The sequence below is a fragment of the Oncorhynchus nerka genome, linkage group LG10 (genome assembly GCF_034236695.1).
Source record: "Oncorhynchus nerka isolate Pitt River linkage group LG10, Oner_Uvic_2.0, whole genome shotgun sequence".
NCBI lineage: Eukaryota > Metazoa > Chordata > Actinopteri > Salmoniformes > Salmonidae > Oncorhynchus > Oncorhynchus nerka.
In genome coordinates, this window is record NC_088405.1 from 100,615,273 (window position 1) to 100,640,739 (window position 25,467).

Below are 25,467 nucleotides of genomic sequence, written 5' to 3' on the forward strand. Positions count from 1 at the left end.
AGTGCGGTTAAAATGGTCAAACATTTCTTTCCACGGGGTCGTGGGGTGAGACAGGGATGCTGCTTGAGTCCCACTCTCTTCAACATTTATATCAGTGAATTGGTGAGTCTCCCTCTCTCTCCCTTCTCCCTCTCTCTCTCTCCCCCTTCTCTCTCTCTCCCTTCTCTCTCTCTCTCTCCCTTCCCCCTCTCTCTCCCTTCCCTTCCCCTCTCTCTCTCTCCCTCTCTCCCTTCTCCCCCTCTCTCCCTTCTCCCTCTCTCTCCCCTTCTCCCTCTCTCTCCCTTCCCCCTCCCTCTCTCTCCCTTCCCCCTCCCTCTCTCTCCCTTCCCCCTCCCTCTCTCTCCCTTCCCCCCCTCCCTCTCTCTCCCTTCCCCCCCTCCTCTCTCTCCCTTCTCCCTCCCTCTCTCTCCCTTCTCCCCTCCCTCTCTCCCTTCCCCCTCCCTCTCTCTCCCTTCCCCCTCCCTCTCTCTCCCTTCCCCCTCCCTCTCTCTCCCTTCTCCCTCTCTCTCTCCCTTCCTCCCTCTCTCTCCTTCTCCCTTCTCCCTCTCTCTCCCTTCTCCCTTCCCCCTCCCTCTCTCTCTCTCTCCCTCCCCCTCTCTCTCTCTCTCTCTCCTCCTCCCTCTCTCCTCCTCCCTCCCTCCTTCTCCCCTCCTCCCTCCCTCTCTCTCCCCTCCTCCCTCCCTCTCTCTCCCCTCCTCCCTCCTCTCTCTCTCCCCTCCCTCCCTCTCTCTCTCTCTCTCCCTCCCCCCGCCCAGAAAGTCTGCTGCACCCGGCCTCACCTTACTAGAATCTGAAGTCAAATGTCTACCTGTTAGGAATAAATGACTAAACAATATCCCCATTATAAATAGAACCGTAACTAAGTAAACTTATACTCTGTTTTATATCTGATTAATAAGGAAGGGATTGTGGAGCATGAGAAGGGGGGTAATTAAATAAAATAAATACCATTCCAGCCAGGTTGGAGAAGACTGGAATTGTGGGGTTTTAAGTAAGCAAAAGGGGTCGTTAACCTATGGTTGAACCGACTCAACTTAGCTCTGGGATGTTTAGATAAGGCAGAGAGTGTTTTCCTGTGTTTTCCATTATCTGGAACTGTCTTCCAAATAGTGATGGATGAAGGTGAAGATTCCAGAAGTCTATAGATAGATGTGTGTCTGGAGTGAGCGAGCGAGCTAGTGGGTTGGAATTAACTTTTCAACTTGTTGGGTCCTGGTTGATAGGAGGAAAGACGTTTGTATATAAACTGTTGTTCGTGGTTACATGGCAGCGCGCTCCGAGAATAAATACGATTATCTAATTTTGATAAGACTGGTCTCTTGTCTATTTTATGCAAATAAGAATCTTACAAATTCTCATAAAATAGACTTAAGTGAATTCAATTTAATGAAAACATATTGGAATTATGAAATTACATGAACACTACATTTTGCTGATGATCTGGTGTTTGTCACTAACCAAGGAGGAACTAGTTCAACGGCTCAGCCGCGAAGTGTCAGACCACAGAACGAGACTGCAGAGGGATTAACTATGTTAAAAAATTATGTTTTTTAATTGTCCTCTGTTGCAACTCTCACTACTGAGTTCCAAACTGCCTCTGGAGATGTGTTTCCATGGCCGAGCAGCAGCACACAAGCCTAAGATCACCATGTGCTATGCCAAGCGTCGGCTGGAACGGTGTAAAGCTCGCCGCCATTGGACTCTGGAGTAGTGGAAACACGTTCTCTGGAGTGATGAATAACGCTTCACCATCTGGCAGTCCAACAGATGAATCTGGGTTTGGCGGATGCCAGGAGAACGCTACCTGCCCCAATGCATAGTGCCCACTGTAAAGTTTGGTGGAGGAGGAATAATGGTCTGGTGCTGTTTTTCATGGTTCGGGCCCCTTAGTTCCAGTGAAGGGAAATCTTAATGCTGCAGCATACAATGGCATTCTAGATGATTCTGTACTTCCAACTTTGTGGCAAAAGTTTGGGGAAGACCCGTTCCTGTTTCAGCATGACAAGAAATGGTTTGTCGATCGGTGTGGAAGAACTTGACTGGTCTGCACAGAGCCCTAACCTCAACCCCATCGAACACCTTTGGATTTAATTGAAACCCTGACTGCGAGCCAGGACTAATCGCCCAACATCAGTGCCCAAAGTCACTAATGCTCTTATGGCTGAATGGAAGCAAGTCCCAGCAGCAATGTTCCAACATCTAGTGGAAAGCCTTCCCAGAAGAGTGGAGGCTGTTATAGCAGCAATGTTCCAACATCTAGTGGAAAGCCTTCCCAGAAGAGTGGAGGCTGTTATAGCAGAAAATGGGGGACCAACTCCATATTAAAGCCCATGATTTTGGAATGAGATGTTCGATGAACAGGTGTCCACATACTTTTGGTAATGTGGTGTATTTCCCTCAGATTACAAAGACTCACAAATAATTTGAAACCACACCATCTTGATAAACTCCCATATCTACTGAGTGAAATACCACAGTGTGCCATCACAGCAGCAAGATTTGTGACCTGTTGCCACAAGAAAAGGGCAACCAGTGAAGAACAAACACCATTGTAAATACAACTCATATTTATGCTTATTTATTTTTGTACTTTCCTAACTATTTGCACATCGTTACAACACTGTATAGAGACATAATATGACATTTTAAAATCTCTTTTATTTAGGAACTTCTGTGAGTGTAATGTTTACTGTTCATTTTTGTTTATTTCACTTTTTGTTTATCTACCTCACTTGCTTTTGGCAATGTTAACATATGTTTCCCATGTCAACAAAGCCCTTTGAGTTAGACATGGAGAGAAAGAGCTGTTTGGCTGGTTGAATTGCACTGCGAGATGCAATTATCGCCGTTCCCTCACCCTCCCCCTGCCAGTCAACACACCGACTCTCTCTCCAAGTCCTCAGGGACTCCGGTTGAATAATGCAGAGGTGGTGTCAGAGAGAAAAACGAGCAGCCTCTCTTTCCATCCCTCCCATCCATTCACCTTCTGAAGCTATGTTGCCATGGAGCTTCTGAAGCAACAGCTCCCACAGCAGCCAATCACAGCCTTTCCTGCCTGTAAACACCTGGCCAATCACAGCCAGGCCCAATGCTACAGTTACCACAGACGTTGAGCAGCCGTTGGCTGAGAGAGCAGCCTTCTGATTGGTTTTCCTATTGGCGTTATTGAGGGATAGTGTCTGAGGGAGTGCCACCTGTGAGCTAACAGACCGGTCAAAAGCAGGAATACTAGGGAATAGGGCTGTAGTATAAAGTAGTGTTTTATATAGGGAATAGGGCTGTAGTATAAAGTAGTGTACTATATAGGGAATAGGGCTGTAGTATAGAGTAGTGTCCTATATAGGGAATTGGGCTGTAGTATAGAGTAGTGTACTATATAGGGAATAGGGCTGTAGTATAGAGTAGTTCTATATAAATAGGGGGTACCAGTACTTATATAGGGAATAGGGCTGTAGTATAAGTAGTGCCCTATATATTTTAGTGCCCAATATAGGGAATAGGGCTGAGATAAAGTAGTGCCCGATAGGAATAGGCTGTAGGTGTGCCCTATATAGGGAATACTGTTTAAAGGGCTAGTGTAATTCCCTATATGAATAGGTCTGTAGTATAAAGTAGTGCCCTATATAGGGAATAGGGCTGTAGTATAATGTAATTCCCTATATAGGGCTGTAGTATAATGTAATTCCCTATATAGGGCTGTAGTATAATGTAATTCCCTATATAGTATAGGCTATCTACTATATGCTTCATACCATTCTAGTATATCTACTCTGTTCATATCATTCTAGTATATCTACCTGAACATACCATTCTAGTATATCTACTCTGTTCATCATTCTAGTACTCTGTTCATACCATTGACATCACTGTTCATATCATTCTAGTATATCTACTCTGTTCATACCATTCTAGTATTCCCTGAACATATTTGTGACATTCTAGTATATCTACTCTGTTTTATCATTCTAGTATATCTACTCTGTTATACCACTAGTAATCACTCTGAACATATAGTATATCTACTCTGTTCATACCATTCTAGTATATCTCTTGTTCATATTCTAGTATATCTACTCTGTTCATATCATTCTAGTATATCTACTCTGTTCATATCATTCTAGTATATCTACTCTGTTCATATCATTCTAGTATATCTACTCTGAACATATTCTAGTATATCTACTCTGTTCATATCATTCTAGTATATCTACTCTGTTCATACCATTCTAGTATATCTACTCTACAATTCTAGTATATCTACTCTGTTCATATCATTCTAGTATATCTACTGCTGAACATACCATTTACTCTGTACTTTATCTACTCTAATATCATTCTAGTATATCACTCTGTTCATATCATTCTAGTATATCTACTCTGTTCATATCATTCTAGTATATCTACTCTGTTCATACCATTCTAGTATATCTACTCTGTAACTCTGTTCATACTGAACATATCATTCTAGTATATCTACTCTGTTCATATCATTCTAGTATATCTACTTGAACATAGTAATCTACTCTGTTCATATACCATTCTAGTATATCTACTCTGAACATACCATTCTAGTATATCTACTCTGTTCATATCATTCATTCTAGTATATACTCTGTTCATATCATTCTATATAGACATCATTTAGTATATCTATCTCATTTTATTTAGGAATCTTCTAGTATATCTACTCTGTTCATTATCATTGTAATGTATTTACTGTTCATATTTTGTATATCTATTTCATACTTTTTGTTTATTATCTATCATTCTAGTATATCTACTCTGTTCTCATTTAGTATATCTACTCTGTTCATACATTCTAGTATATCCCTGTTCAATTCAAAGCCCATTTGAGTTAGTTCATACCACTAGTATATCTACTCTGAACATATTCTAGTATATCTACTCTGTTCATACCATTCATATCTGTATATCTACTGCTGAACATATTCTAGTATATCTACTCTGTTCATATCATTCTAGTATATCTACTCTGTTCTCATTCTGAACATATTCTAGTATATCTACTCTGTTCATATCATTCTAGTATATCTACTCTGTTCATATCATTCTAGTATATCTACTCTGAACATATCATTCTAGTATATCTACTCTGTTCATATCATTCTAGTATATATCATATTCTAGTATATCTACTCTGATTCTAGTATATCACTCTGTTCATATCATTCTAGTATATCTACTCTGTTCATATCATTCTAGTATATCTACTCTGTTCATATCATTCTAGTATATCTACTCTGTTCATATCATTCTAGTATATCTACCTGTTCATATCATTCTAGTATATCAATATCACTAGTATATCTACTCTGTTCATATCCATCTACTGCTGAACATATCATTCCTACTCTGTTCATATCATTCTAGTATATCTACTCTGTTCATTTCATTCTAGTATATCTACTCTGTTTGAATCTACTGCTGTTCAGAGGTGGTATCAGAACATACCATTCTAGTATATCTACTCTGTTCATATATTCTAGTATATCGACATTCTTCCATCATGTTCATTCTAGTATATCTACTCTGTTCATATCTCCCACAGCAGCCAATCACATTCTAGTATATCTACTCTGTTCATATCATTCCACTCTGTTCATATCATTCTAGTATAGCTACTCTGTTCATGCCATTCTAGTATATCTACTCTGAAGCAAGTATATCTACTCTGCATACCACAACATTCTAGTATATCTACTCTGTTCATACCATTCTAGTATATCTACTCTGTTCATATCATTCTAGTATATCAATGAACACTCTGTTCATCATTCTAGTATATCTACTGAACTGTTCATATCATTCTAGTATATCTACTGCTGAACATATTCTAGTATATCTACTCTGTTCATATCATTCTGGTTCATATCATTCTAGCCAGTATATCTACTCTGCATATCATTCTAGTATATCTACTCTGTTCATATCATTCTAGTATATTACCTGTTCATATCATTTGACTCTGTTCATATCATTCTAGTATATCAACTGCTGGTCATGACTGCTCATATATTCTAGTATATCTACTCTGCATATCATTCTAGTATATCACTCTGTTCATATCATTCTAGTTTCTACTCTGTTCATATCATTCTAGTATATCTACTCTGTTCATATCATTCTAGTATATCTACTCCTGTTCATATCATTCTAGGGATATCATTCTAGTATATCTACTCTGTTCATAATTCTAGTATATCTACTCTGAACATATCATTCTAGTATATCTGGTTCATATCATTCTAGTATATCTACGGCCCTGAACATATCATTCAAATCTACTCTGTTCATTTCATTCTAGTATATCTACTCTGTTCATATCATTCTAGTATATCTACTGCTGTTCATATCATTCTAGTATATCTACTCTGAACATACCATTCTAGTATATCTACTCTGTTCATATTCTAGTATATCTACTCTGTTCATATCATTCTAGTATATCTACTCTGTTCATATTCTAGTATATCTACTCTGTTCATATCATTCTAGTATATCTACTCTGTTCATATCATTCTAGTATATCTACTCTGTTCATACCATTCTAGTATATCTACTCTGTTCATACCATTCTAGTATATCTACTCTGAACATACCATTCTAGTATATCTACTCTGTTCATACCATTCTAGTATATCTACTGCTGAACATATTCTAGTATATCTACTCTGTTCATATCATTCTAGTATATCTACTGCTGAACATATTCTAGTATATCTACTCTGTTCATATCATTCTAGTATATCTACTCCTGTTCATATCATTCTAGTATATCTACTGCTGAACATATTCTAGTATATCTACTCTGTTCATATCATTCTAGTATATCTACTCTGTTCATATCATTCTAGTATATCTACTCTGTTCATATCATTCTAGTATATCTACTCTGTTCATATCATTCTAGTATATCTACTCTGTTCATATCATTCTAGTATATCAACTGCTGAACATATTCTAGTATATCTACTCTGTTCATATCATTCTAGTATATCTACTCTGTTCATATCATTCTAGTATATCTACTCTGTTCATATCATTCTAGTATATCTACTCTGTTCATATCATTCTAGTATATCTACTCTGTTCATATCATTCTAGTATATCTACTCTGTTCATATCATTCTAGTATATCTACTCCTGTTCATATCATTCTAGTATATCTACTCTGTTCATATCATTCTAGTATATCTACTCTGTTCATATCATTCTAGTATATCTACTCTGTTCATATCATTCTAGTATATCTACTGCTGAACATATCATTCTAGTATATCTACTCTGTTCATATCATTCTAGTATATCTACTCTGTTCATTTCATTCTAGTATATCTACTGCTGTTCATATCATTCTAGTATATCTACTCTGAACATACCATTCTAGTATATCTACTCTGTTCATATTCTAGTATATCTACTCTGTTCATATCATTCTAGTATATCTACTCTGTTCATATTCTAGTATATCTACTCTGTTCATATCATTCTAGTATATCTACTCTGTTCATATCATTCTAGTATATCTACTCTGTTCATACCATTCTAGTATATCTACTATGGGCATTCTAGTATATCTATGAACATACCATTCTAGTATATCCCTGTTCATACCATTCTAGGCTGAACATATTCTAGTATATCTACTCTGTTCATATCATTCTAGTATATCTACTGCTGGCTGTAGTATAATGTAATTTCTAGTATATCTAGTTCATATCATTCTAGGCTGAACATATTCTAGTATATCTACTCTGTTCATATCATTCTAGTATATCTACTCTGTTATATCATTCTAGTATAATTCTGTTCATATCATTCTAGTATATCTACTCCTGTTCATATCATTCTAGCTGTTCATATCATTCTAGTATATCTATGTTCATATCATTCTAGTATATCTACTCTGTTCATATCATTCTAGTATATCTACTCCTGTTCATATCATTCTAGTATATCTACTCTGTTCATATCATTCTAGTATATCTACTGTTCATATCATTCTAGTATATCTACTCTGTTCATATCATTCTAGTATATCAACTGCTGATATTCTAGTATATCTACTCTGTTCATATATCTACTCTGTTCATATCATTCTAGTATATCTACTCTGTTCATATCATTCTAGTATATCTACTCTGTTCATATCATTCTAGTATATCTACTCTGTTCATATCATTCTAGTATATCTACTCTGTTCATATCATTCTAGTATATCTACTCTGTTCATATCATTCTAGTATATCTACTCTGTTCATATCATTCTAGTATATCTACTGCTGAACATATCATTCTAGTATATCTACTCTGTTCATATCATTCTAGTATATCTACTCTGTTCATTTCATTCTAGTATATCTACTCTGTTCATATCATTCTAGTATATCTACTCCTGTTCATATCATTCTAGTATATCTACTCTGAACATACCATTCTGTATATCACTCTGTTCATACCATTCTAGTATATCTACTCTGTTCATATCTACTCTGCTCATTTCATTCTAGTATATCTACCATTCTGTTCTACTCTGTTCATATCATTCTAGTATATCTACTGCTGAACATATCATTCTAGTATATCTACTCTGTTCATACCATTCTAGTATATCTACTCTGTTCATATCATTCTAGTATATCTACTCTGTTCATATCATTCTAGTATATCTACTCTGCTCATACCATTCTAGTATATCTACTCTGTTCATATCATTCTAGTATATCTACTCTGTTCATATCACTCTGTTCATATCATTCTAGTATATCTACTCTGTTCATATCATCATTCTAGTTATATTCTATCTCTGTTCATATCATTCTAGTATATCTACTCTGTTCATATTCTAGTATATCTACTCTGTTCATATTCTAGTATATCTACTCTGTTCATACCATTCTAGTATATCTACTCTGTTCATATCATTCTAGTATATCTACTCTGTACATATCATTCTAGTATATCTACTCTGTTCATATCATTCTAGTATATCTACTCTGTTCATATCATTCCTAGTATTTCTAGTGTAAATTAATCTGGTGTAGATACTCAGAGATTGCATCTGTTTTGCTGTTTAGGTTGTTTATCGGTTTAATCATTTGTGTACTTTGTTTGACATTTTACTTAATTGTTACAGCTAGTAACAAACATGCTGCACTGTGTGTACGCTAAATTTTGATCATATTTTGATTTATTGACTAGTTCATGAGGAGTGTCTGCCCCTATCCTCTCTCTGCGTTTGCAAGAGTGTGTCAGCGTACAGTAAGTTGATCGTCTGTTTTTCTCAGACACAAAGGCAGTTCCAGACCCTATGCCACCACCCTGCGTAGTGTGTGTGTGCATGTGTGTGGAGAGAGAGGGGGGAGATGGGCAGAGAGAGAGAGAAAGATGGACGGAGAGGCAGACAGAGAGAGAGCAAGAGGCAGGCGGAAACATAGGGAGTGAAAGAGAGCGAGAGAAAGACAGAGCCAGGGAGGGGTAGAGGGAGAAGGAGACAGCCAGGGAGGGGTAGAGGGAGAAGGAGACGGCCAGGGTAGGGGGAGGGAGAAGGAGACAGGGAGGGGTAGAGGGAGAAGACGGCCAGGGGAGGAGGGCCAGGGAGGGGTAGAGGGAGAAGGAGACGGCCAGGGAGGGGTAGAGGGAGAAGGAGACGGCCAGGGAGGGGTAGAGGGAGAAGGAGACGGCCAGGGAGGGGTAGAGGGAGAAGGAGACGGCCAGGGAGGGGAGAGGGAGAAGGAGACAGCCAGGGAGGGGTAGAGGGAGAAGGAGACAGCCAGGGAGGGTAGAGGGAGAAGGAGGCCAGGGAGGGGAGGGGGAGAAGGAGACAGCCAGGGAGGGAGGGGTAGAGGGAGAAGGAGACAGCCAGGAGACAGCCAGGGAGGGGTAGAGGGAGAAGGAGAGCCAGGGGGGGTAGAGGGAGAAGGAGACAGCCAGGGAGGGGTAGGGAGAAGGAGACAGCCAGGGGGAGGGGTAGAGGGAGAAGGAGACAGCCAGGGAGGGGTAGAGGGGAGGAGACAGCCAGGGAGGGGTAGAGGGAGAAGGAGACAGCCAGGGAGGGGTAGAGGGAGAAGGAGACAGCCAGGGAGGGGTAGAGGGAGAAGGGAGAGGGAAGGAGACAGCCAGGGAGGGGTAGAGGGAGAAGGAGGGGCCAGGGGGAGGGGTAGAGGGAGAAGGAGACAGCCAGGGGGAGGGGTAGAGGGAGAAGGAGACAGCCAGGGAGGGTAGAGGGAGAAGGAGACAGCCAGGGAGGGGAGGGAGGAGACAGCCAGGGAGGGGTAGAGGAGAAGGAGACAGCCAGGGAGGGGTAGAGGGGAAGGAGACAGCCAGGGAGGGTAGAGGGAGAAGGAGACAGCCAGGGAGGGAGGGGTAGAGGGAGAAGGGGAGACAGCCAGGGCCAGGGAGGGGTAGAGGGAGAAGGAGACAGCCAGGGAGGGGTAGAGGGAGGGAGAGCCAGGGAGGGGTAGAGGGAGAAGGAGACGGCCAGGGAGGGGGAGGGAGAAGGAGACAGCCAGGGAGGGGGTAGAGGGGGAGAAGGAGAGGAGACAGCCAGGGAGGGGACAGCCAGGAGGGAGGGGTAGAGGGAGAAGGAGCCAAGGAGGGGTAGAGGGAGGAGAGAAGGAGTCAGCCAGGGAGGAGACAGCCAGGGGTAGAGGGAGAAGGAGACAGCCAGGGAGGGGTAGAGGGAGAAGGAGACAGCCAGGGAGGGGTAAATAAATAAATAAATTATTCATGTATTTTTAGCCAGATCCTAATTGGTATGTTGAATTCGATGTTATTTTTAATGGCATGGAAGTTAACCCAGAGTGTTTTCAGGCTCCTAGACTGTAGTTAACCCAGAGTGTTTTCAGGCTCCTAGACTGTAGTCAACCCAGAGTGTTTTCAGGCTCCTAGACTGTAGTTAACCCAGAGTGTTTTCAGGCTCCTAGACTGTAGTTAACCCAGAGTGTTTTCAGGCTCCTAGACTGTAGTTAACCCAGAGTGTTTTCAGGCTCCTAGACTGTAGTTAACCCAGAGTGTTTTCAGGCTCCTAGACTGTAGTTAACCCAGAGTGTTTTCAGGCTCCTAGACTGTAGTTAACCCAGAGTGTTTTCAGGCTCCTAGACTGTAGTTAACCCAGAGTGTTTTCAGGCTCCTAGACTGTAGTTAAGTGTTTTCAGGCTCCTAGACTGTAGTGTTTTCAAGCTCCTAGACTGTAGTTAACCCAGAGTGTTTTCAGGCTCCTAGACTGTAGTTAACCCAGAGTGTTTTCAGGCTCCTAGAGTGGTCCTGGTGTGTAGTGTGTTTATCACCCTTTCTGGCCAGTCTGTGTCTAAGCTATAGGGGTCTGTGTCATCGTCTGTTTCTGGTGCTACTGCGGTGATTTGGCTCTCACTGTCCCCTTTGGTAAACAAAGGGCTTAGACCCTAATACCCCCCCCGGCTCTCAGCGGCTCAGCCACACCGATTTAACCAGGGGGTCCAGTTTTTTCCTGCGTGCATGTCTCACAGAACCCCCCACCTTTCTTTGTCTGGTCGTGACAGAGAACGGTTTATGGACCGCGGCGCCGTACTTGAGTGGATTAACATGGGGGGGGGGGGGGGGGTTTGATCAGTACCAAGAGGTCGTTCAGCTGTGGTGTTGGTTTCATGACCACCACAGATGTCTTGTGGGAAATGGATACAGCGTTGGGAGAAGCCACAGAAGGCCGTGTCTGTGTCCTCATCACCCTACTGGGTTCCACATTCTTCTTTACCAAGTCTGTCTGTCCAGAGGATTTCGTACAAATTAACCTTAACATTTGATTTGATCAATGTTTTGTTTTTTAGTGACATTAACATCAGATTTATTTGGTTTCTATTTATAAAACTGGATTATATTGGCAAATGTATAGTATGAATAGCATTTCAGGAATGTTCATTAAAAGGTTGGGTACACACACACACACACACACACAGTGTCTACTGACACACACAGACACACAGTGTCTACTGACACACACACACACACACACACACAGTGTCTACTGACACACACACACACACACACAGTGTCTACTGACACACACACACACACACAGTGTCTACTGACACACACACACACACACACTGACACACACACACACACAGTGTCTACTGACACACACACACACACACACACACACACACACAGTGTCTACTGACACACACACACACACACAGTGTCTACTGACACACACACACACACACACAGTGTCTACTGACACACACACACACACACACAGTGTCTACTGACACACACACACACACAGTGTCTACTGACACACACACACAGTGTCTACTGACACACACACACACACACACACACACACACACACAGTGTCTACTGACACACACACACACACACACAGTGTCTACTGACACACACACACACACAGTGTCTACTGACACACACACACACACACACACACACAGTGTCTACTGACACACACACACACACACACAGTGTCTACTGACACACACACACACACAGTGTCTACTGACACACACACACACACAGTGTCTACTGACACACACACACACACACAGTGTCTACTGACACACACACACACACACAGTGTCTACTGACACACACACACACACAGTGTCTACACACACACACACACAGTGTCTACTGACACACACACACACACACAGTGTCTACTGACACACACACACACACACCAGTTCTGTCTACTGACACACACACACACACACCAGTTCTGTCTACTGACACACACACACACACACCAGTTCTGTCTACTGACACACACACACACACACACCAGTTCTGTCTACTGACACACACACACACCAGTTCTGTCTACTGACACACACACACACCAGTTCTGTCTACTCACACACACACACACACACACACACACCAGTTCTGTCTACTGACACACACACACACCAGTTCTGTCTACTGACACACACACACACACCAGTTCTGTCTACTCACACACACACACACACCAGTTCTGTCTACTGACACACACACACACACCAGTTCTGTCTACTGACACACACACACACACCAGTTCTGTCTACTGACACACACACACACCACCAGTTCTGTCTACTCACACACACACACACACACACAGTGTCTACTGACACACACACACACACCAGTTCTGTCTACTCACACACACACACACACACAGTGTCTACTGACAAGCCCCCAGACAAGGGGCCTGTGGTGTAGAAGGAGCAGACAGAGACATCGTGGATTTAGTATAAATATTTAAAATATTTCATAAGGCATCATAAAAAATCTCTCAACGCACAAAATAAAAAATACACATTACAAAAAGCATTACTAAAGAACGTGACTCAAATCCAAATCAATATGAATATTGACAACATCAAAAAAGATTTACAAAGACATTTCTTAGTTTAAAAAAAAAAAAATCTTTTTTTAACATTTACATATTAAAACTGTTTTGCATGCAGATTTGGCCAGGTATGAAAGAGAAGCCTCTCAACAGTGAGAAGCCCTGGGTATGAAAGAGAAGCCTCTCAACAGTGAGAAGCCCTGGGTATGAAAGAGAAGCCTCTCAACAGTGAGAAGCCCTGGGTATGAAAGAGAAGCCTCTCAACAGTGAGAAGCCCTGGGTATGAAAGAGGAGCCTCTCAACAGTGAGAAGCTCTGGGTATGAAAGAGAAGCCTCTCAACAGTGAGAAGCCTTGTGTATGAAAGAGAAGCCTCTCAACAGTGAGAAGCCCTGTGTATGAAAGACCCATCTCAACAGTGAGAAGCCCTGTGTATGAAAGACCTATCTCAACAGTGAGAAGCCCTGTGTATGAAAGACCTATCTCAACAGTGAGAAGCCCTGGGTATGAAAGAGAAGCCTCTCAACAGTGAGAAGCCCTGGGTATGAAAGAGAAGCCTCTCAACAGTGAGAAGCCTTGTGTATGAAAGAGAAGCCTCTCAACAGCGAGAAGCCCTGTGTATGAAAGAGAAGCCTCTCAACAGCGAGAAGCCCTGTGTATGAAAGAGAAGCATCTCAACAGCGAGAAGCCCTGTGTACAGTAAATGGAAGCATCAGTTAGTCCAAGACGGTGAATATATGAATGTAAAATCTTAGTGACACTAGAGTCCATAATTAGAACATGTGGTATTCACAGGTAACGTTCTTCACCGGTTCCATTTGTCCAGAACACCTTGGCAATACCGGCAGGCAGAACACACACACAATACTATTATAGCACAGACTACAGTCAGAATTACTTAAGGTGACATGAATCATTCAGCTCTCTGTGTGTGTGTGTCACTCAGCTCTCTCTCTCTCTCTGTGTGTGTCACTCAGCTCTCTCTCTCTCTGTGTGTCGCTCAGCTCTCTCTGTGTCACTCAGCTTTTCTCTCTCTCTCTGTGTGTCACTCAGCTCTCTCTGTGTCACTCAGCTCTCTCGCTCTCTCTCTCTCTGTGTGTCACTCAGCTCTCTCTCTCTTTGTGTGTGTGTCACTCAGTTCTCTCTGTCTCTCTCTCTGTCACTCAGCTCTCTCTCTCTCTGTCACTCAGCTCTCTCTCTCTCTCTGTCTGTCACTCAGCTCTCTCTCTCTCTCTCTGTGTGTCACTCAGCTCTCTCTGTCTCTCTCTCTGTCACTCAGCTCTCTCTCTCTGTCACTCAGCTCTCTCTCTCTCTCTCTCTCTGTGTCACTCAGCTCTCTCTGTCTCTCTCTCTGTCACTCAGCTCTCTCTCTCTCTCTCTGTCACTCAGCTCTCTCTCTCTCTCTCTGTCACTCAGCTCTCTCTGTCTCTCTCTCTGTCACTCAGCTCTCTCTCTCTCTCTGTGTGTGTCTGTCACTCAGCTCTCTCTGTCTCTCTCTCTCTGTCACTCAGCTCTCTCTCACAGCACAATATACAACAATGACAGGTAACACTGTGGAGCTTGGTTGGTCACGTGTTCCAGTCACCGGTGTCACAACAAAGGCCTTTAGTCAGCCGAAACACTCGTTGACAAAGTGGCATTTTATCCACCTTAATCTGTCTCTGTCTTTAATGTTTAATGCATTAATTACTATTATTATTACAATAGTTTATCTCTATAACACCAAGAGGGTCTCTAGAGTCGTAGTGTTGTCATGGCGACTGCCTCAGCAGAGGACGAAATCCAAGGCTGCTCAGGAGTGAACTCTCTCAAAAACGACCCCACCCTATATCCCCTCGTTTCATAGTGCACTACTTTGGACCAGAGCCACATCATCATCTTTGTACCGCTACCCACAATGCTTCAGCAGAGGGTCTTGAGCGCCCGGAGGCGCAGAGCAGCGTCTGCATGTGGTAAGGGGGCGGAGACACCAGATCCTCCTCCACCGCTTGCTCCGCCCTGAAACTGAACGGCTGGAAGGGGCCCTTCTTCTTCAGGATCTGACCGATGCCCATAGAGGGGAACTTACTGTGCTGGGGGCTGTCTGGCTCAACGCTGCCCCCGGTGGACGGAGGACTGAACGCAGAGGACGGGTTGAGGGGACTGAAGGCTGATTTGGGCGGGGAGAAGGCAGAACCTCCCGGGGGGCTGCCGAAGATACTAGGGGGGTTGTCACCCGAGTTAGAGGAGGAGTTTTTTGGCTGGGGGTTGACGATGAGGACGGGGGGGCTGGGGATAGTCGCCTTTTTTAGGTAGGACGAATCAGGGTGGAAGGCTGAGACGTGTCGCGGAGGAGAGAAGGTCCCATTGGTCAGTTTGTACCAGGGTGTGGCCGAGGCGGGGACCACGACGTCGTCGATTGTCTCAGCTTTGGCGAGGGAGTCGTAGGAGTGCATGCCGATTGGAGACGGAGCCGGTGGGGCGGGGATGTGGTCAGGGCTGGTATTGGCTGCCTGGAGGGTTTCTAGGTGCCTGGTTGGCTGGGACGTGCGGGGGAAGAGGGGGTGGATCTCTAGGTATTCCATGGAGGATGAGGCAACGGTGCCGGACGGGGCGAGAGGAGAGGCACGGTGGAAGTTACCCGTTACCGCTCGCAGCAGACCTGAGAGAGATGAGGAGAGAGAGGAAGAGTGTTACCTTCTGGGCTGACGTGTATCCACACAACGGTGGTCTTTTTACCCTAAAATAAAACCAATCAGTCCATGAGACTGGAACACTCAACACCTCTTGGAAAGCCATACTGGTGTGTCTCTGGCATGAAAATGTGTGTAAATGTCTCACTGAATATGTTATGGCTAGATTTTCAGAAGACTGAGGCGGGTTTTCCTCTAACTTTTTACCTAGACATCCCTTGTAGAGGGATGGAGGGGAGGGGTGGGATGGAGGGGAGGGAGGGATAGGATGGAGGGATGGAGGGGAGAGGTGGAGGGAGGGATGGAGTTGAGGGATTGAGGGGAGGGATGGGATGGAGTGGAGGGATAGGATGGACTGATGGAGTGGAGGGGAGGGATGGAGTGGAGGGGTGGAGGTCCATTGTTGTTGAGAGCAGTCAGTGCCTGTCTGTTTGTCTGTCTGTCTGAGTGTGTTTCTCTCTCTCTGGTCTCACCATTCCTGTGCTTCTTCTCCTTGCTCGGGCCCTTGCTGACGGCCAGGTAGACAGGAGTCTGTTTAGGAGGGATGGTGACCTTCTCTACGTGTTTCCTCCACTGGGTCTGGAAGTACTCATTCTTCTCTGTCTTCTTCTCCTTCTCCTGGTACACCTTCTCCTGGAGGACAGAGACGTTATTTCAACGTTTATTCAACCTGGTACACCTTCTCCTGGAGGACTGAGACGTTATTTCAATGTTTATTCAACATGGTACACCTTCTCCTGGAGGACAGAGACGTTATTACAACGTTTATACAACCTGGTACACCTTCTCCTGGAGGACAGAGACGTTATTACAACGTTTATACAACCTGGTACACCTTCTCCTGGAGGACAGAGATGTTATTTCAACGTTTATTCAACGTGTCCTGGAGGACTGAGACGTTATTTCAACGTTTATTCAACCTGGTACACCTTCTCCTAGAGGACTGAGACGTTATTTCAACGTTTATCCAACATGGTACACCTTCTCCTGGAGGACAGAGACGTTTATTCAACCTGGTACACCTTCTCCTGGAGGACAGAGACGTTATTTCAACGTTTATCCAACATGGTACACCTTCTCCTGGAGGACTGAGACGTTATTTCAATGTTTATACAACATGGTACACCTTCTCCTGGAGGACTGAGACGTTATTTCAACGTTTATCCAACATGGTACACCTTCTCCTGGAGGACTGAGACGTTTATCCAACCTGGTACACCTTCTCCTGGAGGACAGAGACGTTATTTCAACATGGTACACCTTCTCCTGGAGGACTGAGACGTTTATCCAACCTGGTACACCTTCTCCTGGATGACAGAGACGTTATTTCAACGTTTATCCAACATGGTACACCTTCTCCTGGAGGACTGAGACGTTTATCCAACCTGGTACACCTTCTCCTGGAGGACAGAGACGTTATTTCAACGTTTATCCAACATGGTACACCTTCTCCTGGAGGACTGAGACGTTTATCCAACCTGGTACACCTTCTCCTGGAGGACATCAAGCTTCCTCACTCAACAGAAACAGGCTCCTGCCATATGAGCCGTTCGGGCTCTGACAAGACTTACCTTACATTGTTATTAAAACATTACAATGCATATTATAACAATGTCATTCAAGCATTATTCTAGAGTTACGCCTACTGCTTTTCGTGCAGAGAATATAATCACAGTAAGCTCCTGTCATTAACAGGTGGTTTCCTTACATTACAGTAAGTTCCTGTTATTAACAGGTGGTTTCCTTACATCACAGTAAGTTCCTGTTATTAACAGGTGGTTTAACAGAGTATAATTACATTAGCTCCTGTCAGTAAGCTCCTGTTCCTGTTATTAACAGGTGGTTTCCTTACATTACAGTATATAATTAAGTTCCTGTTATTAACAGGTGGTTTCCTTACATCACAGTAAGTTCCTGTTATTAACAGGTGGTTTAACAGAGAATATAATTACAGTAAACTCCTGTTATTAACAGGTGGTTTAACAGAGAATATAATTACAGTAAGTTCCTGTCATTAACAGGTGGTTTAACAGAGAATATAATCAGTAATATACATCACAGTAAGTTCCTGTTATTAACAGGTGGTTTCCTTACATCACAGTAAGTTCCTGTTATTAACAGGTGGTTTCAGAGAATATACATCACAGTAAGGTTTAACAGGTGGAGAATATAATCACAGTAAGCTCCTGCTATTAACAGGTGGTTTAACAGAGAATATAATCACAGTAAGCTCCTGTCATTAACAGGTGGTTTCCTTACATTACAGTAAGTTCCTGTTATTAACAGGTGGTTTCCTTACATTACAGTAAGTTCCTGTCATTAACAGGTGGTTTCCTTACATTACAGTAAGTTCCTGTTATTAACAGGTGGTTTAACAGAGAATATAATCACAGTAAGCTCCTGTCATTAACAGGTGGTTTCCTTACATTACAGTAAGTTCCTGTTATTAACAGGTGGTTTCCTTACATTACAGTAAGTTCCTGTCATTAACAGGTGGTTTCCTTACATTACAGTAAGTTCCTGTTATTAACAGGTGGTTTCCTTACATCACAGTAAGTTCCTGTTATTAACAGGTGGTTTAACAGAGAATATAATTACAGTAAGTTCCTGTTATTAACAGGTGGTTTAACAGAGAATATAATTACAGTAAGTTCCTGTCATTAACAGGTGGTTTAACAGAGAATATAATTACGGTAAGCTCCTGTTATTAACAGGTGGTTTAACAGAGAATATAATTACAGTAAGTTCCTGTCATTAACAGGTGGTTTAACAGAGAATATAATTACGGTAAGCTCATGTCATTAACAGGTGGTTTCCTTACATTACAGTAAGTTCCTGTCATTAACAGGTGGTTTCCTTACATTACAGTAAGTTCCTGTTATTAACAGGTGGTTTAACAGAGAATATCATTACAGTAAGTTCCTGTTATTAACAGGTGGTTTAACAGAGAATATAATTACAGTAAGCTCCTGTTATTAACAGGTGGTTTCCTTACATTACAGTAAGTTCCTGTTATTAACAGGTGGTTTCCTTACATTACAGTAAGATCCTGTCATTAACAGGTGGTTTAACAGAGAATATAATTACAGTAAGTTCCTGTTATTAACAGGTGGTTTAACAGATAATATAATTACAGTAAGTTCCTGTCATTAACAGGTGGTTTAACAGAGAATATAATTACGGTAAGCTCCTGTCATTAACAGGTGTTTTCCTTACATTACAGTAAGTTCCTGTCATTAACAGGTGGTTTCCTTACATCACAGTAAGTTTCTGTTATTAACAGGTGGTTTCCAGAGAATACATCACAGTAAGTTTCTGTTATTAACAGGTGGTTTAACAGAGAATATAATTACAGTAAGTTCACTGTCATTAACAGGTGTTTTCCAGGTACATTACAGTAAGTTCCTGTCATTAACAGGTGGTATCCTTACATTACAGTAAGCTCCTGTCATTAACAGGTGGTTTCCTTACATCACAGTAAGTTTCTGTTATTAACAGGTGGTTTAACAGAGAATATAATTACAGTAAGCTCCTGTTATTAACAGAGAATAGGTGGTTTAACAGAGAAGAGAATATAATTACAGTAAGTTCCTGTCATTAACAGGTGTTTTTACATTACAGTAAGTTCCTGTCATTAACAGGTGGTTTAACAGAGAAAATAATTACATTACAGTAAGTTCCTGTCATTAACAGGTGGGTAAGTTCCTGTTATTAACAGGTGGTTTAACAGAGAATATAATTACAGTAAGCTCCTGTCATTAACAGGTGGTTTCCTTAACATTACAGTAAGTTCCTGTTATTAACAGGTGGTTTAACAGAGAATATAATTACAGTAAGTTCCAGGTGGTTTAACAGAGAATATAATTACAGTAAGCTCCTGTTATTAACAGGTGGTTTCCTTACATTACAGTAAGTTCCTGTTATTAACAGGTGGTTTCCTTACATTACAGTAAGCTCCTGTTAGAGGTGGTTTTTCCAGAGAATCATTAACAGGTGGTTTAACAGAGAATATAATTACAGTAAGTTCCTGTTATTAACAGGTGGTTTAACAGAGAATATAATTACAGTAAGTTCCTGTCATTAACAGGTGGTTTAACAGAGAATATAATTACGGTAAGCTCCTGTCATTAACAGGTGTTTTCCTTACATTACAGTAAGTTCCTGTCATTAACAGGTGGTTTCCTTACATCACAGTAAGTTTCTGTTATTAACAGGTGGTTTAACAGAGAATATAATTACAGTAAGTTCCTGTCATTAACAGGTGGTTTAACATTAGAGAATATAATTACAGTAAGTTCCTGTTATTAACAGGTGGTTTCAGAGAATACATTACAGTAAGTTCCTGTTATTAACCTGTTTAACAGAGAAATATAAACTGTTTGTTTCCTTACATTACAGTAAGTTCCTGTTATTAACAGGTGGTTTAACAGAGAATATACATTACAGTAAGTTTCCTGTTATTAACAGGTGGTTTAACAGAGAATATAATTACAGTAAGTTCCTGTTATTAACAGGTGGTTTAACAGAGAATATAATTACAGTAAGTTCCTGTCATTAACAGGTGGTTTAACAGAGAATATAATTACAGTAAGTTCCTGTCATTAACAGGTGGTTTAACAGAGAATATAATTACAGTAAGTTCCTGTTATTAACAGGTGGTTTAACAGAGAATATTACATTACTGTTATTAACAGGTGGTTTCTCCAGAGAATATAATTACAGTAAGCTCCTGTTATTAACAGGTGGTTTCCTTACATTACAGTAAGCTCCTGTCATTAACAGGTGGTTTACAGTAAGTTACATTACAGGTGGTAAGTTCCTGTTATTAACAGGTGGTTTAACAGAGAATATCATTACAGTAAGTTCCTGTTATTAACAGGTGGTTTAACAGAGAATATAATTACAGTAAGCTCCTGTTATTAACAGGTGCTTTCCTTACATTACAGTAAGTTCCTGTTATTAACAGGTGGTTTCCTTACATTACAGTAAGATCCTGTCATTAACAGGTGGTTTAACAGAGAATATAATTACAGTAAGTTCCTGTTATTAACAGGTGGTTTAACAGATAATATAATTACAGTAAGTTCCTGTCATTAACAGGTGGTTTAACAGAGAATATAATTACGGTAAGCTCCTGTCATTAACAGGTGTTTTCCTTACATTACAGTAAGTTCCTGTCATTAACAGGTGGTTTCCTTACATCACAGTAAGTTTCTGTTATTAACAGGTGGTTTAACAGAGAATATAATTACAGTAAGTTCCTGTCATTAACAGGTGTTTTCCTTACATTACAGTAAGTTCCTGTCATTAACAGGTGGTATCCTTACATTACAGTAAGCTCCTGTCATTAACAGGTGGTTTTACAACAGAGAATATAATTCTCTGTTATTAACAGGTGGTTTAACAGAGAATATAATTACAGTAAGTTCCTGTATTAACAGGTGGTTTTCCTTACATTACAGTAAGTTCCTGTCATTAACAGGAGAATCCTTAATTACAGTAAGTTCCTGTCATTAACAGGTGGTTTCCTTACATTACAGTAAGTTTCTGTCATTAACAGGTGGTTTAACAGAGAATATAATTACAGTAAGTTCCTGTTATTAACAGGTGGTTTTTATAATTACAGTAAGTTCCTGTCATTAACAGGTAAGGTTTAACAGAGAGAATATATACGGTAAGCTCCTGTCATTAACAGTAAGTTCCTGTCATTAACAGGTGGTTTCCTTACATTACAGTAAGTTCCTGTTATTAACAGGTGGTTTAACAGAGAATACATTACAGTAAGTTCCTGTCATTAACAGGTTGTTTTCCTTAACATTACAGTAAGTTCCTGTCATTAACAGGTGGTTTCTTACATTACAGTAAGTTCCATTAACAGGTGGTTTAACAGAGAATATCATTACAGTAAGTTCTGTTATTAACAGGTGGTTTAACAGCTCCTGAGAATATAATTACAGTAACTGAGGTGGTTTAACAGATAATTACAGTAAGTTCCTGTTATTAACAGGTGGTTTCCTACATTACAGTAAGTTCCTGTTATTAACAGGTGGTTTAACAGAGAATATAATTACAGTAAGTTCCTGTTATTAACAGGTGGTTTAACAGAGAATATAATTACAGTAAGTTCCTGTCATTAACAGGTGGTTTAACAGAGAATATAATTACAGGTAAGCTCCTGTTCATTAACAGGTGAGAATATACATTACAGTAAGTTCCTGTCATTAACAGGTGGTTTCAGAGAATATAATTCACAGTAAGTTCCTGTTATTAACAGGTGGTTTTTAACAGAGAATATAATTACAGTAAGTTCCTGTTATTAACAGGTGTTTCAGAGAATTATTACAGTTCCTGTCATTAACAGGTGGTTTCCTTACATTACAGTAAGTTCCTGTCATTAACAGGTGGTTTCCTTAATTACAGTAAGCTCCTGTCATTAACAGGTGGTTTAACAGAGAATACATACAGTAAGTTCCTGTTATTAACAGGTGGTTTAACAGAGAATATAATTACAGTAAGTTCCTGTTATTAACAGGTGGTTTAACAGAGAATATAATTACAGTAAGTTCCTGTTATTAAGTCAGGTGGTTTCAGAGAATATAATTACAGTAAGTTCTGTCATTAACAGGTGGTTTAACAGAGAATATAATCACAGTAAGCTCCTGTCATTAACAGGTGGTTTCCTTACATTACAGTAAGTTCCTGTTATTAACAGGTGGTTTCCTTACATCACAGTAAGTTCCTGTTATTAACAGGTGGTTTAACAGAGTATATAATTACAGTAAGCTCCTGTCATTAACAGGTGGTTTCCTTACATTACAGTAAGTTCCTGTTATTAACAGGTGGTTTCCTTACATCACAGTAAGTTCCTGTTATTAACAGGTGGTTTAACAGAGAATATAATTACAGTAAACTCCTGTTATTAACAGGTGGTTTAACAGAGAATATAATTACAGTAAGTTCCTGTCATTAACAGGTGGTTTAACAGAGAATATAATCACAGTAAGTTCCTGTTATTAACAGGTGGTTTCCTTACATTACAGTAAGTTCCTGTTATTAACAGGTGGTTTCCTTACATCACAGTAAGTTCCTGTTATTAACAGGTGGTTTAACAGAGAATATAATCACAGTAAGCTCCTGCTATTAACAGGTGGTTTAACAGAGAATATAATCACAGTAAGCTCCTGTCATTAACAGGTGGTTTCCTTACATTACAGTAAGTTCCTGTTATTAACAGGTGGTTTCCTTACATTACAGTAAGTTCCTGTCATTAACAGGTGGTTTCCTTACATTACAGTAAGTTCCTGTTATTAACAGGTGGTTTAACAGAGAATATAATCACAGTAAGCTCCTGTCATTAACAGGTGGTTTCCTTACATTACAGTAAGTTCCTGTTATTAACAGGTGGTTTCCTTACATTACAGTAAGTTCCTGTCATTAACAGGTGGTTTCCTTACATTACAGTAAGTTCCTGTTATTAACAGGTGGTTTAACAGAGAATATAACATCACAGTAAGTTCCTGTTATTAACAGGTGGTTTAACAGAGAATATAATTACAGTAAGTTCCTGTTATTAACAGGTGGTTTAACAGAGAATATAATTACAGTAAGTTCCTGTCATTAACAGGTGGTTTAACAGAGAATATAATTACGGTAAGCTCCTGTTATTAACAGGTGGTTTAACAGAGAATATAATTACAGTAAGTTCCTGTCATTAACAGGTGGTTTAACAGAGAATATAATTACAGTAAGCTCATGTCATTAACAGGTGGTTTCCTTACATTACAGTAAGTTCCTGTCATTAACAGGTGGTTTCCTTACATTACAGTAAGTTCCTGTTATTAACAGGTGGTTTAACAGAGAATATCATTACAGTAAGTTCCTGTTATTAACAGGTGGTTTAACAGAGAATATAATTACAGTAAGCTCCTGTTATTAACAGGTGGTTTCCTTACATTACAGTAAGTTCCTGTTATTAACAGGTGGTTTCCTTACATTACAGTAAGATCCTGTCATTAACAGGTGGTTTAACAGAGAATATAATTACAGTAAGTTCCTGTTATTAACAGGTGGTTTAACAGATAATATAATTACAGTAAGTTCCTGTCATTAACAGGTGGTTTAACAGAGAATATAATTACGGTAAGCTCCTGTCATTAACAGGTGTTTTCCTTACATTACAGTAAGTTCCTGTCATTAACAGGTGGTATCCTTACATTACAGTAAGCTCCTGTCATTAACAGGTGGTTTCCTTACATCACAGTAAGTTTCTGTTATTAACAGGTGGTTTAACAGAGAATATAATTACAGTAAGTTCCTGTCATTAACAGGTGTTTTCCTTACATTACAGTAAGTTCCTGTCATTAACAGGTGGTATCCTTACATTACAGTAAGCTCCTGTCATTAACAGGTGGTTTCCTTACATCACAGTAAGTTTCTGTTATTAACAGGTGGTTTAACAGAGAATATAATTACAGTAAGCTCCTGTTATTAACAGGTGGTTTAACAGAGAATATAATTACAGTAAGTTCCTGTTATTAACAGGTGGTTTAACAGAGAATATAATTACAGTAAGTTCCTGTCATTAACAGGTGGTTTAACAGAGAATATAATTACGGTAAGCTCCTGTCATTAACAGGTGGTTTCCTTACATTACAGTAAGTTCCTGTTATTAACAGGTGGTTTAACAGAGAATATAATTACAGTAAGCTCCTGTTATTAACAGGTGGTTTCCTTACATTACAGTAAGCTCCTGTCATTAACAGGTGGTTTCCTTACATTACAGTAAGTTCCTGTTATTAACAGGTGGTTTAACAGAGAATATCATTACAGTAAGCTCCTGTTATTAACAGGTGGTTTCCTTACATTACAGTAAGTTCCTGTCATTAACAGGTCGTTTCCTTACATTACAGTAAGCTCCTGCTATTAACAGGTGGTTTCCTTACATTACAGTAAGCTCCTGCTATTAACAGGTGGTTTAACAGAGAATATAATTACAGTAAGCTCCTGTTATTAACAGGTGGTTTAACAGAGAATATCATTACAGTAAGCTCCTGTTATTAACAGGTGGTTTCCTTACATTACAGTAAGTTCCTGTCATTAACAGGTCGTTTCCTTACATTACAGTAAGCTCCTGCTATTAACAGGTGGTTTAACAGAGAATATAATTACAGTAAGTTCCTGTTATTAACAGGTGGTTTCCTTACATTACAGTAAGCTCCTGTTATTAACAGGTGGTTTAACAGAGAATATAATTACAGTAAGCTCCTGTCATTAACAGGTGGTTTCCTTACATTACAGTAAGTTCCTGTTATTAACAGGTGGTTTCCTTACATCACAGTAAGTTCCTGTTATTAACAGGTGGTTTAACAGAGAATATAATTACAGTAAGTTCCTGTCATTAACAGGTGGTTTAACAGAGAATATAATTACAGTAAGCTCCTGTCATT

General features: G+C 40.5%; 1 protein-coding gene across 1 annotated transcript in view; it reads right to left on the bottom strand.

The window, feature by feature from the left end:
- Positions 1-13,246: 13,246 nt before the first annotated feature.
- The window catches only part of LOC135573814 (hormonally up-regulated neu tumor-associated kinase homolog A-like), a 78,029-nt gene continuing 65,808 nt past the window's right edge, over positions 13,247-25,467 (bottom strand). The window contains 3 exon segments of the mRNA XM_065024017.1: positions 13,247-15,271; positions 15,274-15,990; positions 16,495-16,654. Of these exon segments, the coding sequence (XP_064880089.1) occupies positions 15,252-15,271; positions 15,274-15,990; positions 16,495-16,654 (897 nt within the window). The 3' untranslated portion in view covers positions 13,247-15,251.